The sequence below is a fragment of the Ammospiza caudacuta genome, chromosome 5 (assembly GCF_027887145.1).
Source record: "Ammospiza caudacuta isolate bAmmCau1 chromosome 5, bAmmCau1.pri, whole genome shotgun sequence".
Lineage (NCBI taxonomy): Eukaryota > Metazoa > Chordata > Aves > Passeriformes > Passerellidae > Ammospiza > Ammospiza caudacuta.
The window spans coordinates 72112010-72127164 of record NC_080597.1 but is presented as its reverse complement, the minus strand read 5'-3'; the positions used below and the strand labels follow the sequence as shown (position 1 = coordinate 72127164).

At 40.9% G+C, this 15155-nt stretch overlaps 1 protein-coding gene across 1 annotated transcript in view; it reads right to left on the bottom strand.

Moving 5' to 3' along the window:
- Positions 1–8761, bottom strand: part of USP6NL (USP6 N-terminal like) — a 62336-nt gene extending 53575 nt beyond the window's left edge. Inside the window, exons 1-3 of the mRNA XM_058805968.1 lie at positions 8755–8761; positions 7676–7749; positions 4782–4864 (exon numbers count right to left, since the gene is read on the bottom strand). Coding sequence (XP_058661951.1) covers positions 4782–4864; positions 7676–7749; positions 8755–8761 — 164 coding nt within the window. The remainder of the gene's footprint in view (positions 1–4781; positions 4865–7675; positions 7750–8754) is intronic.
- Between the last annotated feature and the right edge of the window lie 6394 nt (positions 8762–15155).

Genomic DNA, 15155 nt, shown 5'->3' with positions numbered 1-15155 from the left:
TATTTATTTTAGCAGCTTTTTTATCAATTCCAAAGCAGCACCAAATCAACTAAATAATTCCAAGAGGGGGAAGGGGGAATTCCCAGAGCCTGAGGCATTACTGGAATGCCTGCTATGAGCTTCAAGACTCTCAGAAACTCCTCCAGGTTTTCTTTTTCCCTGAATGTACTCCCTTATCAATGACTGCTGATAGAAAAAACGCAAACAGAAGTTATCTACAAGGTAAAGAAAAGGGTTGGTGAAAGAACAGTCCACACTGAAAATACTGAGGACATTTAAATTACAACTTAGCCAGGTTCCAAGATAGGATAGAGAGGAACTGCTTTTTTGGGGGGTGCAGGGTCAACATTCATACGATGCTGACCAAAAAGATACAACATATCCAACAGGAGGGGGGGGAAAAAGGAAAAATTGAGCAAACAAACCCAATTTTTTATGACTACCAAACACATTCCTCCTTTTTTCATTTCCAAAATCAGCTTAAACAGTTTTTGTTATGACTATCTGTGAAGAGATCTTAGGCATTTCTCCCATTCCTAAAATAGTTGATTGCAGAATCATCTGTTACAGGCCAAGCCTTCTCTGAGCCCTGTGGGAGCCCCAGAGGGGCTGCTGGGCTTCCATCAGCTGCAGCACAGCTCAAAGCCTCCAGGGCTTCCTAGAAAAAAACATCCCATCTTATCAAAGTACTGGCACACTGGATATACAGTCACTGGTGCTGAATTTCAGAGGGAAAAATGCTCATTTTCAAATTGAATGGCACTTCTCACATCAGCCTGACTGCTCAGCAGTCCTGCACTGTCATGTGGAATCAGCAGCAGGATTTTCACTGGAAAACAAATTGCACTGAATAAGGACCATGCCTGAGGCTTTTCTGGGAAGGGATATTGCTTCCTTTTTTTTAAATATATATTTTTAGGTTTATTGGTAACCACACTGGGCTTGTATAAAATACACTGGTCTGCTCTGTCAATTCTCATGGTCATGACTAAGACAACACTGACGTGGAATTCTCTGAAAGAAACATTACAAAAGTTAATAGTTTTGGGGTTTTTTAATAGCCTATTCCTTGTTATATGAATATTTATTTAATTGATGCATTAATTCAATATATTATTCCATGTATGCCATGTATATCAGGTGACGTATACCATGTATATCTGTATTAATTAAGAGGAACAATATTAATTGGAAAGACAGAAGAGACTCATGGAAGGGGATGTTGAGAACGTGGCTGGAGTGGGAGGAACACCATGTCAGGGTGGGGGAAGCCATGTAAGGCACAAGGAGCAGAAGGAGCAAATAAGTAAGGAGCCAGGAGCAGCAGAAAGAAGTCATCATGTGCAGGAGCTCCTGCACTGCCTCACCAAAGGAATTGGGGTGATGCAAGGCTAGCCCAGGACAAAAATCAAGGGAAGTTTGTCCTGGAGGCAGAGGGGAGAGAGGTGTTTGCTCTAGGTGCCTGATACAGGGGTATGGTTTGGGGTGTTCCTAGCCAGCACCCAGGTCAGCAGTCAGAATGTCATTTTACCTGGCAGTAAATGATGAGAAATTCTCCAAGCTGAGTCTGGTTTGCCTGCAACGCCCCATGGCTTCAATAAACCACAAGCCACCACTTCCCTATAGCCTTGCAACAACAGTAGCTGGTAAAAGCCAAGTTTTCTCCAATTTAGCTAATAATGAGAGCTTCACTCTTCTGGTTCCTGCATGCCCCTACTGTACAATTTATGTTTGCAGCAGAGTAGTTCATAGGTGCTACAGTTTAGTGAGTGCCACTGAACAAACTCCTCCTAGCTGCATTTTGTTTTGCACACTCTGCTGTTGAACATCTCAAGAGACAGTCCCCTCAGGCTCCCCACAGGTTATTTCACAGCTTAGCTTTGCTGGAAACGTTCTTCCTACATCCAACTTCCCTCTAAAACTTCCCTTTATTCATTTCAAATAAGTCTCATTATTATAATGCTCTGCTACTTCTCACTGAATACACTTTCTTGTTCCCTAAATTCATTAAGTACTAACTCAGCTATATTTTTTTTGTTTTAAATAGCAATATTAATAACCTGTCCACACCACTTTCCTTTTAATATCCAAAGTTAACTAGAACATTCACATTCATTTGCAGAACTGCAAAATAAAGTACTGCAGCAAACAAATTAAATTGTGTTCTGAAGGCAACAGCAACTAAAAGTTTAGGACAATATTGGGTAAAGATGGACCTAACTCCTGTAAACAGTAAATACTACATCACTTAGAATTGTGATGCCAGATACCTCAACTGAGGGTCTTACACACAGGTTAAAATGACTTATTTTACTTGAAGGGAAATGTTTTATCTGTTTCAAATCATAATCCAATTCCTCCCCTGGTAAATAAAAAGGCACTTTCCCTCTACCTCTCAGTCCTCTGAATTAAACCTGAACCCACTTCTACTGGTATGGCAAGAAGGTCAAGTCTTCACGTCCCTCAAATTTACCAATTCCCAGTTTAACATGCACATAAGGACACTGGGACACCACAAGAATTGCAGATTGAGACCAAAACCACTCTTGAAATGTCTCCAGCCTTTACATTCTCCCATATTCTACCCAGGGGCAAGTCACACATGCAGCCTGAGTGCTTCATTCCCTCAAAATTATCTTTTCTGCCCTATCAGCAATCAGCTGAACTTTGAATGGCCCCTTCACAGAGCCAAGGAAAGCTGCAAAGAGGACACAGACAAGGAAAAATAGAAAACCACTGATAGTAATCAAAGCCGATTGTACTTGAGAAAACAAGCCCTAATCTTGTATCAGGTTCCTCACACCCAGCACCCTCCTGACAAAAAAGACACCTCTCTTAGTATTTTAAATGTCAATATAAACAAGATTACAAATCCCTGTAGACCTTAACAATGACACTAAGTTTGGTACTGCCCCAGATTTTGTTTTCAGTGTGCATCAGCCTGTTTGCTAATTTACACTGTAAACACCTGAGAGATTGAAGGGAATGATGGCTCTCAGGGATGACAAACTTTTGAGGTTTGTGGTACATCCTGCTGTATTTCAAATCTCATAGAACAGGAGTTAATTTCTGTCACAGCAGGCCTGGTATGACAGCATACATGACCCAGACCATAGTTAAAATCTATAGTGCAATATAAATTGTCATTTCAGGGACAGACAGTTGATTTGTTTATCCTAATTATATTCCTTCTATTAGGAGAGATTTTCCTTCTCAGGAAAATAAAAACATCATTTGCAATACACTGAATTTATCTTAAGCAATCATAAAGCAGCCCTGAGAGTACCCTCTGGTGAAATCTGCCCTGTAACAAGACATGGATAAGCCACAAATAGGCACAATTAGTGAAGAGATAATCTGCATACACTGTTAACCTGTACAGTCTTTATGTAATTTAAATCTTTCAGCTTTCAGCCCTTGAAGCTGACTATATAGAGAATTACTTCTGTGTTGGGGAGTAGGGATGTTCCTGAGCAAGAGGAACATCTGGGTAATGACTGAACAGCAGCAGCAAGTGGAGAGGACCTGAGGAACAACTTTCTACAGCTAACACATAAAAATGGAAATATCACAACCCAGGTAACAGGAAAAGTTCAGGAGTCAGAAGTGAACCCTGCAGTGGCTTCTATCACCTCTGCCCCAGAAATAAAATAACTCTGACATCCTTTCTCCATTAGGAATGCTACAACTGCAGGCACCTGGTGCTGCAGCTGGGCTTTCCCCACACAAGGACCCCTTGGTGTGAAAAACATCTCTTGGAATGTCACACAGCAAATTAACTCACCCCAGTGAAGCACAGTCTGCAGGTAAAGATGACTTTTAACTGACAGCTTGTAAAAGCAACAATATTGCAAAAAAGAAAGAAGAGCAGGAAAAAAAGTCCTCCAAAAACAGAACATAAACATCCCCCTTCCCAATACTATGAATTACATAGGTATTACTAAGTTTTCCACTATCACTGATTTTTCTGGATTTGAACTGCATTTTCCTGGATTTGAACTGCATTTCAGTATTCAAACCAAAATGCCAAACACCAAGAACCTCAGAGAGGCCTAACAGCATCAGAAGTAGCAGGTCAGCTTGTGTTCAGTTTCTGCAAGCTGCATATTTACATCTGCCAACCACAAAAACCCTAAAACAATGTAATACTCCAATCTTCTATTTGCCAAAAAGGAACAGATTATGTTACAAAGGAGGCACCTGTAGGGGAACTGCATGTGGCCTCTGGCATTTTCTGACTTAAAGCTGATTCAATATTAGGTCCCAAATCAGCAGAGATTTCAGTAAGGTTAAAAAAATATATGAAGCCAAAATTTACTAAACTTTTATGGACTGAGATATACTTTTGCTCATATACAACCACTGAGTAACCTTAATGTATTTGGATCTTTTTACAATTAAACATTTTAACAAAATTTTTAAAAATCCTTCCAAGAACTTCAAGTTTGTTTACATCCAACTAAGTTATTCACAATGAAAACTTATCTTCAATTTAGCTTGGAATATGTTTTTTGTAGACTAACAATTTTCATTCCCTAAAAAAATATTTTAAAACATTTCACTCCCTCTGCAAGATCAAATTACAGAAATAAAAACCCAGATAGAAACTGAATTGAAAAGCACAGTGAAAGATTATCCAGCAGTAACACTTACACAGCAGTTTCCAAAATATCTCTTAAAGGCATAAAAATACTTTCACCAAATAGGTAATGCAATAAAGAGCCTGAATATTCATAGTAGCAAACTTTTAATCTTATTTTCTTTACAAGCTTGCTACTTACTGTAGAAAGCCAAATCTATCTGTGACTTTGTAAAGATGGTAGTCAGCATCTTCCCATGGTTCAATCTGAGCACCCTCACGTCCCTAAGGGGAAAGGAAAAAACAAAAAGCCAAATTGTATTTTATGACACAATAAATAAAGACACATAAGGGAGCATTCAACCACTGAAAGCATAACCTTTGGGACCCTTTGGGACATGGTGGCAGGAGGTTAGAGGACGAGGAGGAGAACATCAGTCCTAACCAACCAAGAAGAAAGAGAGCACAACACCTATCCCAGCCATGACAAACAGTATTTTCATCACAGGAAATCTCTTTTGGTAACTTCTATACACAAAATACATTTCAACCAGAGTCACAGTAATCCCACACCTGCTGTTAAACTCCACAATAATTCATCAAGGTCCCCAGAGTGCCCTCTACTAGTTTCATTTCTCAAGTCCATCTTTCCTGAACAACCACCTGCAAGAGCACATCCTGCAGACAGTCCTGAGTTCATGCTGACTTGCAGCAGCTGTCAAACAATGCAGCACTGAGCTTCCCCTCAATTATGCTTTCATCCATGCCCCATTCCTGCTCTCCAACTGCCAATCTTGCAAAGGCTTGCAGAAGTTGAACCACATTTCAGCTCTGCCTGCTTCTGCTGTGGGCTATGCTCAGGTTACTGCTGTGAAATCAGGCCACCACCCAGAACACAAAGAGAATTGGGTTTGTGTGGCCTGGATTTAGTAGCAGGGGGATCCAGGGGTAGTTCCTCTGAGAAGCTGCTGGAAGCCTCCTCCACATCCAACAGAGACAAAGTCAGCTCCAGTATGGACCTGCCACTGGCCATGGGCCAGGCGACACTGGAGCAGGCTTGGTGGCAGGACCTGTTGTCACAGACATTTTTTCATAGAAATGCTTTCTTTGGGATTTGTTCATCTTCTGGGAAGCTGAGGCCCCAGAAGAAGAATGTAAACAATAATTATCTGCTGATGTGGAATGTAACAGGAGCATCTCTGATTGGTCTTCTGTGAATGTTTGGATTTGCTGACCACTCACGGGAGAGTTTGTCCTTGCTTTCTGCTGGACACAGAACTTTGTTATTCTTTCTTTCCTATGCTATTCTTAGCTTAGCAGCTTCTGCAACTTCTCTCTCTATTCCTTTTAGTATAGTAATAATGTATCATATATCAATAAATCCAGCCTTCTGATCATGAACCAAGACTCTCGTCCATCTCTCTCACCCTGAGGAACCCTCATCAAGTCGCTGCAATAACCTGTGACCCCATGGGAGACCCATGCTGGAGCTCCTGTGCCTGAAGGACTGACCCTGATGGAGGGACCAAGGCTGGAGCAGCTCATGAAGAGCTGCAGCCCATGGGAAGGACCCATCCTGAAGAGTTCATACAGAACTTCAGCCTATGGGAGGGATATCCCCACTGGAAAAAAGGGAAGAGTTTAAGGAGTCAAACCCTCAAGCAGGAAGGATGTCACAGACATCTTTTATGAAAAATCCTTTCCTTAGGATTTTTCCTCCTGAGAAGCTGAGAGGCCTCAGGAACAAAATGTAAACAATGATTATCTGCTGCTGTGGAATGCAACAGGTGCATCTGTGATTGGGCTCATGTGGTTGTTTCTAATTAATGGCCAATCACAATCAGGTGTCCGGACTGTCTCGGTCAGTCACAAACCTTTGTTATCATTCTTTTTCTATTCTTAGCTTAGCTAGCCTTCTGATGGAATCCTTTCTTCTATTCTTTTAGTATAGTTTTTATGTAATATATATCAAAATAATAAATCAAGCCTTCTGAAACATGGAGTCAGATCCTCATCTCTTCCCTCAACCTGAGACCTCTGTGAACACCACCACAGAGAGAGTCACAGATGGGGATGAACTGATCACAGCCCCCATTCCCCATCCTCCTGCACTGCTCAGGTGGAGGAGGTAGAGAAAACTAGGAGCAAAGCTAACCCCAGGAAGAAGGGAGGGTTGGCCAGAAAATGTTTTTGATCCAGTGTTTATTTTCTTATTGTCCTACTCTGATTTGATTGGTAATAAATTAAACAGATTTCCTCAACTCAGGTCTGCTTTGCCCATGACAGTCACTGGTGAAGGATCTCTCCCTGCCTTTATCCCAACTCATGAGTCTTTTGTTACATTTTCTGTCCCCTGCCCGGCTGAGGTGGCAGTGCCTGAGCAGCTTTGAGCAGCAGCTGGTGTCAGCCTGCCACACACAAGCAGGTTTATCCCCAGTCCAGGGTGAGCCTCTCATTTACTGGTGGTTTGCACAGTGTGCAGTAATTCTGGGACATGAAACATTCCGTGAACTCCACAAACAAGGCTACTGCTCTGTACTCCAGTGACACTTAAAAAGTCCATAAGTGGTACAAAAATACCTGACCACTGTGTAAGCATTCTAGGCACAGTCTGTGCCAGGCTTTTCCTGATAAGGGGTCCAAGAACAAACATGGTATGTGCAGGGATTTCTTTAGATCCCCACAAGATGAGAAACAATCCAGCTCACTCATCTTTTACTTTTTCTGCTATGATTTCAGTATTTGTACTACCTTAACAAAAGATTAAATAAATTAAAAGTAAAATGAGAGTCCTTCTGATCTCACATATCTGTGAGATATCTGAGCATCCTCAAACACCCCACCTTCACTATTTCTAATACAATACACTCCCTGAAATGGTCCCAAAGTAACTTGCTATGCACCTGAAAAATGAGTTGATTGAGTCACTATCCAGAATATCCCCCATGCAGAGAGAGTTTATCATTAAACACCAGATTAGTACCCAACAGAGTATTTTAAACAACAGCTAGCTGGAATCATGATTCACTTTTTAAACAGACATATTATGAAGATTCAATCTAAAAAGTCTTTTAAATGACTAAAAAGTTCACTTACTCGGTCATACTTGGCAACTATCTCTGCTCGTTCCTCGGCAAGTTTGACAGCAGCATCCTGCTCAGCATCTGCACCTGCAGAGGAATTAAAATCAGGTTATTCAGATTTTCTCCCTTGTGAAAAAACAACTGCAGCCAAATACTTGGAAAATCAACTTCAGGGAGACTGCTTCAACAGAGGAATGCCAAAACTGTTGTGTCAAAGGAAAATATGACCTTGGTACATGTCCTGAATATTGCTCAAAGCAAAGTACAGTTACTGCACAGTATCTTAACTGCTAAGTTTAGAATATTTCTGATTTCCCACCAATGTAGATATTAAATACAGTAAGGAAATAATTCTGCACAACCCACTAACTGAAAGGCTGAAGAAAGTACTAAAGGCCACTAATTGGCAATTCCACAAACATTCTAATAGCAAAGAAAGCTGAAACATTCACTACTGGCTTAAAACAAAATTGTGAAGTAATTACAGGATTTGTAGAGATTTTGGAATACTGAAGAAGTACTGCATGGTTTCTTGGAAATAGCCTACAACTTATTTCTCAGAAATCAGGGAAGGATGTCATTACAATGTCAGAACTGCAACTTGGGCAACCCAGAGCTGGAATAAGTGTAAGGATATGACAACAGGAAGGTTGACAGGCAAAACCAAAAAAAAACAGTGTGTGAGTAAGCACTGGACATGAGGACACTGCAGATGCAGCATTTACTACATGAGTGGAGCTCAAGCTTTGCTCAGTACTGTTCCCTGAGCAGAAACCATCTCTAGGAAATGGACAGGAACAGAGAGCAAAGAAAGGAAAAGTTGTTATTCTGAATATCCAACAATAGAACATACTTCAATATCCCAAATATATCAAACCCATGAGGTAAATCCACTTTAATTAAGTTTGTGAAATATTTAAGCATTGAATTCTTTTGATTATTAAAAAGCAATGAACTTCAGATAAAGCAAGGTTTGAAAAAGGTTTAAAATATATTTCAATCTAACACTGTTACAAAAATAACTCCAAGCATGTGGGGTTTTTTCCCTGTCTAGTTCATGGCAACATAATGAACTTCAGGAATTGTACATACCAACCATCCGGGCCATGAAATAGAAAAACATATCAGATATTACAGTTTTCTATCATATGACATTAACACAATTATTTGTTTAAACCTGTGTTCCTTTAGTAAAGGTTACCTACATATTTCTCAACATGAAGTTGTGCCAAGGAGGCCTTTTAAGCCATCTGTTAGAGATTTAACGTGGCCTCTGCTTGTTTTCACTCCCCTTTCTCCAGGGGAACACTCAGAGAACCTCAGCATGTCCCACACAGACACAAGCACCAGCCTTTGGACAACAGCACTGCCTGTCCAAGCTCCCCTAAGGGAAGGTCTGGCTGCTTCTTCAAAGCTTTCATTTATGATCCCCAGAAATCACACTTGGTTACCCTCACCTGGCCCCATCATTTTTTTTTGTCACCATCATTGGCCAATCACATTACTCCTGTTTATTAAGAATACATAGAGCTCTGTCATTTTCTCCAGTGCAGCAGAAGCAGCACACATGTATTTACAGAGTTATTTCAGGGAGAAAAAAAAAATAATTGAATCTGCTATATTTGGAAGCTTTACATCTCTAAGCTACAACACTGACAAATAATTTCCTCCCTGTAAGATAAGGGGTGAGTAGAACCATTTCATATTGCTCAGACTTCACTGCTCCTCCTGTGCTTTGGTGCTGGATCCTTTATTCCCAAGCTGAAAGGGGACTCAAGACACAAGCAGTTGGGTCTCAGGTTTGCTTTTCTGTGACACAGCTTTACAGCCTGGCTGCACATGTGAGCTCTGAGCAGGACACGGCTCCCAGAGCCCCTCCAAGCCCTGCACACCCAGGGTCTGCACAGACACAGCCCCACAGCACTGCCAGGGCATCCCAGCGCTCCCCCAGCACAATTACAGCAATCTGGTTCCTAATCTTTACTAGTGGACACAGGGTGTCTGCTGAACTGATGATGTCCACTAAAGCTACCAAATCAACGCTGACAAAAAGCAGTGGGGGAAGCCTGGTTTTGCTTTCAAAGTGAGAAGATAAAGGAATTGTAGCCAAAATTAAATTGTGTAGCCTTCTGTAAAACAGATCTGTGCTCACAGCAAATCTTTGCAGAAGACTAATTACGAGTTTTTTAAAACTAAATTTTTAACTTCCTTAGAAACCTGACATTCCTTCAGCAACTTCAAGTACTAATTGACCCAAATCTCCATTTCTCCAATGGACAGCTGTGGGGAAAAGCTCCCTTGTTTAAACTTTAAAGCTCACCTGCTGCTGAGCTTCAAGAAAGAGATTAAAGGTCCTATGTTTAATTTCCAAGTAGAAGAGATTAGATTTAATTATTTAATTTGAGAAAGAGTGAAAGAGCATGGCTGAATATAAGCAGACAATATTGTAACACACAGGAGTCAGTACATTCACGTACTATGCAGCTGACACATTTTTTAAACAGAACTAAAAATTGTTTCTATTTTTATTGTAAAATGTGCTCAAAAGGACATGCATAGATCTTCAAAAACACAGAATAACAGTGTAAGCTGAAAAAAGTTGAAACCTTTGCTTAAAAGAATGCCAAACTGTATTTGCACCAGAAAGCAAGTTCCTGATTTATGCTGAAAACGTGGCCATGGCTTACCATGCCTTCCTCTGCATAAGCAATGTGTGAATCAAAGTTTGGCATGTTCTGTGTCTCATGACAATTCAATTACATTTAGTGTGTAAATTATCATATTCATTGCCTTTAAAGTAATCCTCTTTGCTTTCTGCCACAATCATCTTAACCTTCCAGCTGCACTGAGATAGTTCAGTGTTTCATTAATCCATCCATACTGAAAACTCAGAAAACAGCTCGAGATGGGGGCAAGAGCTTTTATTTTGGGAGATAAGCATTAAACATGATTTTTCTTATAAGAGGAAATATTTAAATACCTCCAACTTAGAAATTTTAAATTGATTCCTGATAAAGTAAAAGCTAAATATGGGAACAAGAAAAATTCTTTGGCACAAAAATGCATCTCCTATGAAATTGAAGACAAATAACTGGTATTCTAAAGTCTTATCAGTTTTGTTCAGTGAAAGCAGTTAAAGATATGATACAAGTATGATTAAATTTACTAATTAAAAGTAAGCATTACAGATTATACAGAAAACAATGCCGTCACAAATGAGGTCAACATTAATATATAGTCAATTAATTAGTACAGAGAACTGATTTGAACTAAAAAATGGGAAATATAGTAGCAATGACCTGATGATAAATTCTGTCAACAGTGGCATGTTAAACAGCACTTTCAAATCCCCCCAAAATCAGACAGGCTTACAAGGTGCAAGCAGCATAAAATCCTGCCCAGCACCAATCATAGAATGACAGGTACAAGGGACCTCAAGGCCCATCTGGTCCAAGCTCTCTTGGCCAAAGCACAGTCTAGACAAGAATGTCCAACACTCAGTTCAGCTGAATCTTAGAGGTGTCCAGTCTTAGGGAATCTACCACTGCCCTGGAGAGATTATTCCAATGGCTGTTCTCACTGTGAAAATTCCCAAGTGTCCTGAATCTCCTCAGGAGCAACAGCCATAACGCAAATTAAAAATATATAACATTATGCTTTATTAATGAATGCTAAACTACCTGGAAGACACTGCCTTAAGTGACATTTAACAGCAAAACAACAAATCCAAGTAAAAATAAACACTAGTAAAGAAAAAATAAGGTTGTAGCCTACAAATAGGTGTAAAACTTAAATGCTGTATTTTACTGAAACTTCTCAAGGATAGAGATTTTTGCAAGAAACAGAGATATGGTTTCATGATCTGATGAAACTTAAAAAAATCCTGCTTCACTCTTGCTTTCATGACATATCTCTCTTCTGTTCCACATGGATGAAGAGTAGCTGTGGATGGAGTCACTTACAGACACCAGAGAATCTTAACCCAAGGACCCCTATAATCCACCTAAACATGTATTTTAAGGGGGAGGTAGGGGGAAAAATTTACAACCATGTAATTTTGTATTCATTTAAATCACTGAGCTAAACACTGAGGATCCCTCTTGCAGTCCCTGCAGTAACTCATTTTTCCAGAATAAAGGAGGGGTTACTGGCAGGACTATCCCTTATGTTTCCAGCAGTCAAGAAGGAGATGAACAGCCTGTGACAGCCTGGCAGCAGCTCCTGGTTGGGGTTGCTAACACAGAGCCCATAGCTACACCTGGCTTTCACCACAGCCTGGCAGAACTCAGCTGCTGTGAGGGAGGAATGGCCAGAAGACAGTAAAACACTGTTCTTTCCTACAAAAAGAGAAGTTCCTGGTCTACAAGGTTTACTAAGTACCTGTATTTTGAATTGTTTGTCTAATCCTGCATGGCTTCTAATCCTGTTCAGAAGTGCAAACCAGTAAGGCACAGCCTTTTTTAAAGTGATCTCCACGTGCAATCCTCACATCTCTAGTCCCTACAAAGGTAGGCATATAATTTATAGGAATGGTCTTTGGGGTAACTCTAACTCACTGGAGCGGTTCTCTCTGAAATAGCCTAAAAAATGACTTGGCAGTACCTCTGTACCTCACCTGCCAAAGATAACAACCATGGAGCAGCTCCCTCATGAAGGCAGTATGAAATGAGTACCACTGAGAGCCTCAGTGAGCTCCTTACACTGAAGGAGCAGTAGGTACAAGGTACATTGCAGTGCTCATTCATCAGCAGCAGTATAATAAACTGCCTCTTACAGATGTGCCATAAATTTAAGAAGAATTACAGATTTGTTTAGGTTGGAAAAGACTTTAAAGATCATTGAGTCCAACCATTAACTCATCACTGCCAAGCCCACCATGGCAGTGGTGCCTGGAGGTGCCATGCAAGCACCAGAGGTTATGTGCCTCCAAGCACCAAGTGCTTTCAAATACCTTAAGGGATGTTGCCTCCACCACTTCCCCTAGGCAGCCTTTTTCCAGAGCTTGAGAACCCTTTTGGGAACAAAATTGTTCCTAATATCCAATCTAAACTACTTTAATGCATCTTGAACTCATTTCATCTCATTCTGTCATTTGTTACTGCAAGAAGAGCCCAGTCCCCACCTGTGGGATTCACATTCTCTAACCTAAGAGAAGCAGAGAAAAGAATGATCAAAACAACTCTTATCTCATTTGCTGTGTGTTTGTGCCAAAGTAGAATGCAATATGGAGATTGTTTACCCAGAGTGATGGGGTTTTGTTTCCTTGGCCCATCAGGGCTGTGTGTGTGTGTCGGGACTGACGGCTGACAGTCACGAGAGGAGGGCAGTTCAGAGCTTGGCAAATTCAGTTTAGAGGTAAAGTAATATAGTGTAATATAATATAGAATTAAATAGTATAATAAAGTAATTAATTAGCCTTCTGATATTATGGAGTCCTCCTAATCTTTCTTTCTCCCCCTTGTCAGGGTTGCCTTGCTTTCCAATTCCCACCTGGCTTTCCAATTCCCACCTGGCTACACCCTCCTGGCAGGGAGTTGTAGAGGGCAGTAGGTTTCCCCCTTGAGCCTCTTTTCTCCAGGACAAACACCCCCAGCTCCCCTCAGTCACTGTGCACAGGACCTGTGCTCCAACCCTATCACAGCTCCATTCCCTTCTCTGGACACACTGCAGCACCTCAATGTCCTCCTTGTCACAAGGGGCCAAAACTGATCCCAGGATTCGAGGTGTGGCCACACCAGCGCTGAGTACAGGGGACAATGCCAGCCCTGGTCCTGTGGCCACACCATTGCTGGCACAGGCCAGGATGCCACTGACCCTCCTGGCCCCCTGGGCACACACTGGCTCAGGGTCACCCGCTGTGGACCAGCACCCTCAGCACTCTCTTTCCATGGGGCTCAGTACACCAAGGGCATCCTGTACAACCTTATCCCAAATTCTGAAGTGCCCCAAATTCAAACAAGGAAATCCTTCCTTTTTTCTCCTTTAACCCACCATCATTGTCTCACCAACTGCAGAGCACTCTGAAAACCCCAAAAGAATTGAAAATGTTACTTTGTTTCTCATTACTTTACTAAAATTCTTGCTTGTTTGCACATTACACATCCCACTGCTCAAAGAGCTGCACTGGCACAAATTCCTGTGTGCAGGCACCACCACCAGCTGCTATGCATCTACACATTCAAAGCACATATCAGAGCAATAAACAAACTCTCTGGTCATAGCAGAGAGTCCCTTAAATACTCAGGCTGTTTATTTTCCTTCCAGTTCATTCCCATAAACAACGAAATAAAAGCCATGACGTACACTTAATAGTATTTTGCTGTGGGTACACCATGTTCAAAAGGAAGAATCTTGGTAAATACCTGCACATCAATACTCAAGCTGCTCTGAACAAAAGGGATTGAGCATCATTATACTTTCTCCTCATGAAAAGAGAATTTCTAAAACAGAGAAGAGCTTTTAACATAAAATGAACTGGTTAGTTAGACCAGTTAGTTAACTGTTAGTTAAAAACAATCCCTTTCGCATAGCAACACTTTCTCTGAAATGTTATTTCCAGAAGTTAACTGAGATACATTTCTTCCACCATTAAACATAATTATGTTCCTTACATATTATTAGTTTAAAATCAGTTATCAATAATTTAAAATGAGAGATAATAACAGCACAATGTAAACAATTAAAGACCAGTACATAAAATTTTACACAACACTTTACCAGTCTTTAGACTGTCATTTTCTTCCCAGTCCTTGTAGAGTTCTGCTTTAGTCTTCATGAAGTAAATCTGTTTGCTTCTACACCATATTCTAAATGAGTTTATCAGAAATGACTGGGGAAAAGTTCTCCTCCTCCACTTGCTGCATTTGCTGCACACAACTGAGGCACTTGACACGTGCTCCTTTTTCCAGACACAGCCCCTCTAGAGCTGCAGGAGCTGCAGGGGCTGGAACAAAGATGCCATTTGTTAATGCCGAGTGTCACGAAGGCACCACGCTGGTGTTCTCCAGCCCAGCCCACAGCCCTGCATTCCAGCTCATAATAAACAAAAGGATTTGAACAAACAGCCTCAGAGGCCAGGGCTCCTGTAACACATCACTGTTCTGCTCTTGGGCAAGAATTCTTGCTGGTGTTTTCCAAGTGCTGCAGGAAAAGGGTTTTACTGAAAGGACTTACTTGAAATGGGGCTTGAAGTACCCTTTTCCTGGCTTATTAGCTAAGAAACCACAAAATTAGGTAACTCTAAAAAATACAGTTTAGATTTCTGTAACTGGCATTCCCTACGTAAAGGATGGAGATTTTACATATTTTCTGATCAAAATTCCTTTACTCTTCAAGATATCTTGGGGAACTTGAAACACCCAGGACGTCAGAGGCTGACAACAACATTTTTGTTGCTAAAAGTACAAAAATTCAGGAGTAGAACCCGAAAAACAGATTTCTGTACCAAATATCCCAGGACACAGAAAAAGCCATTCTCCTGCATAGACTTTAGC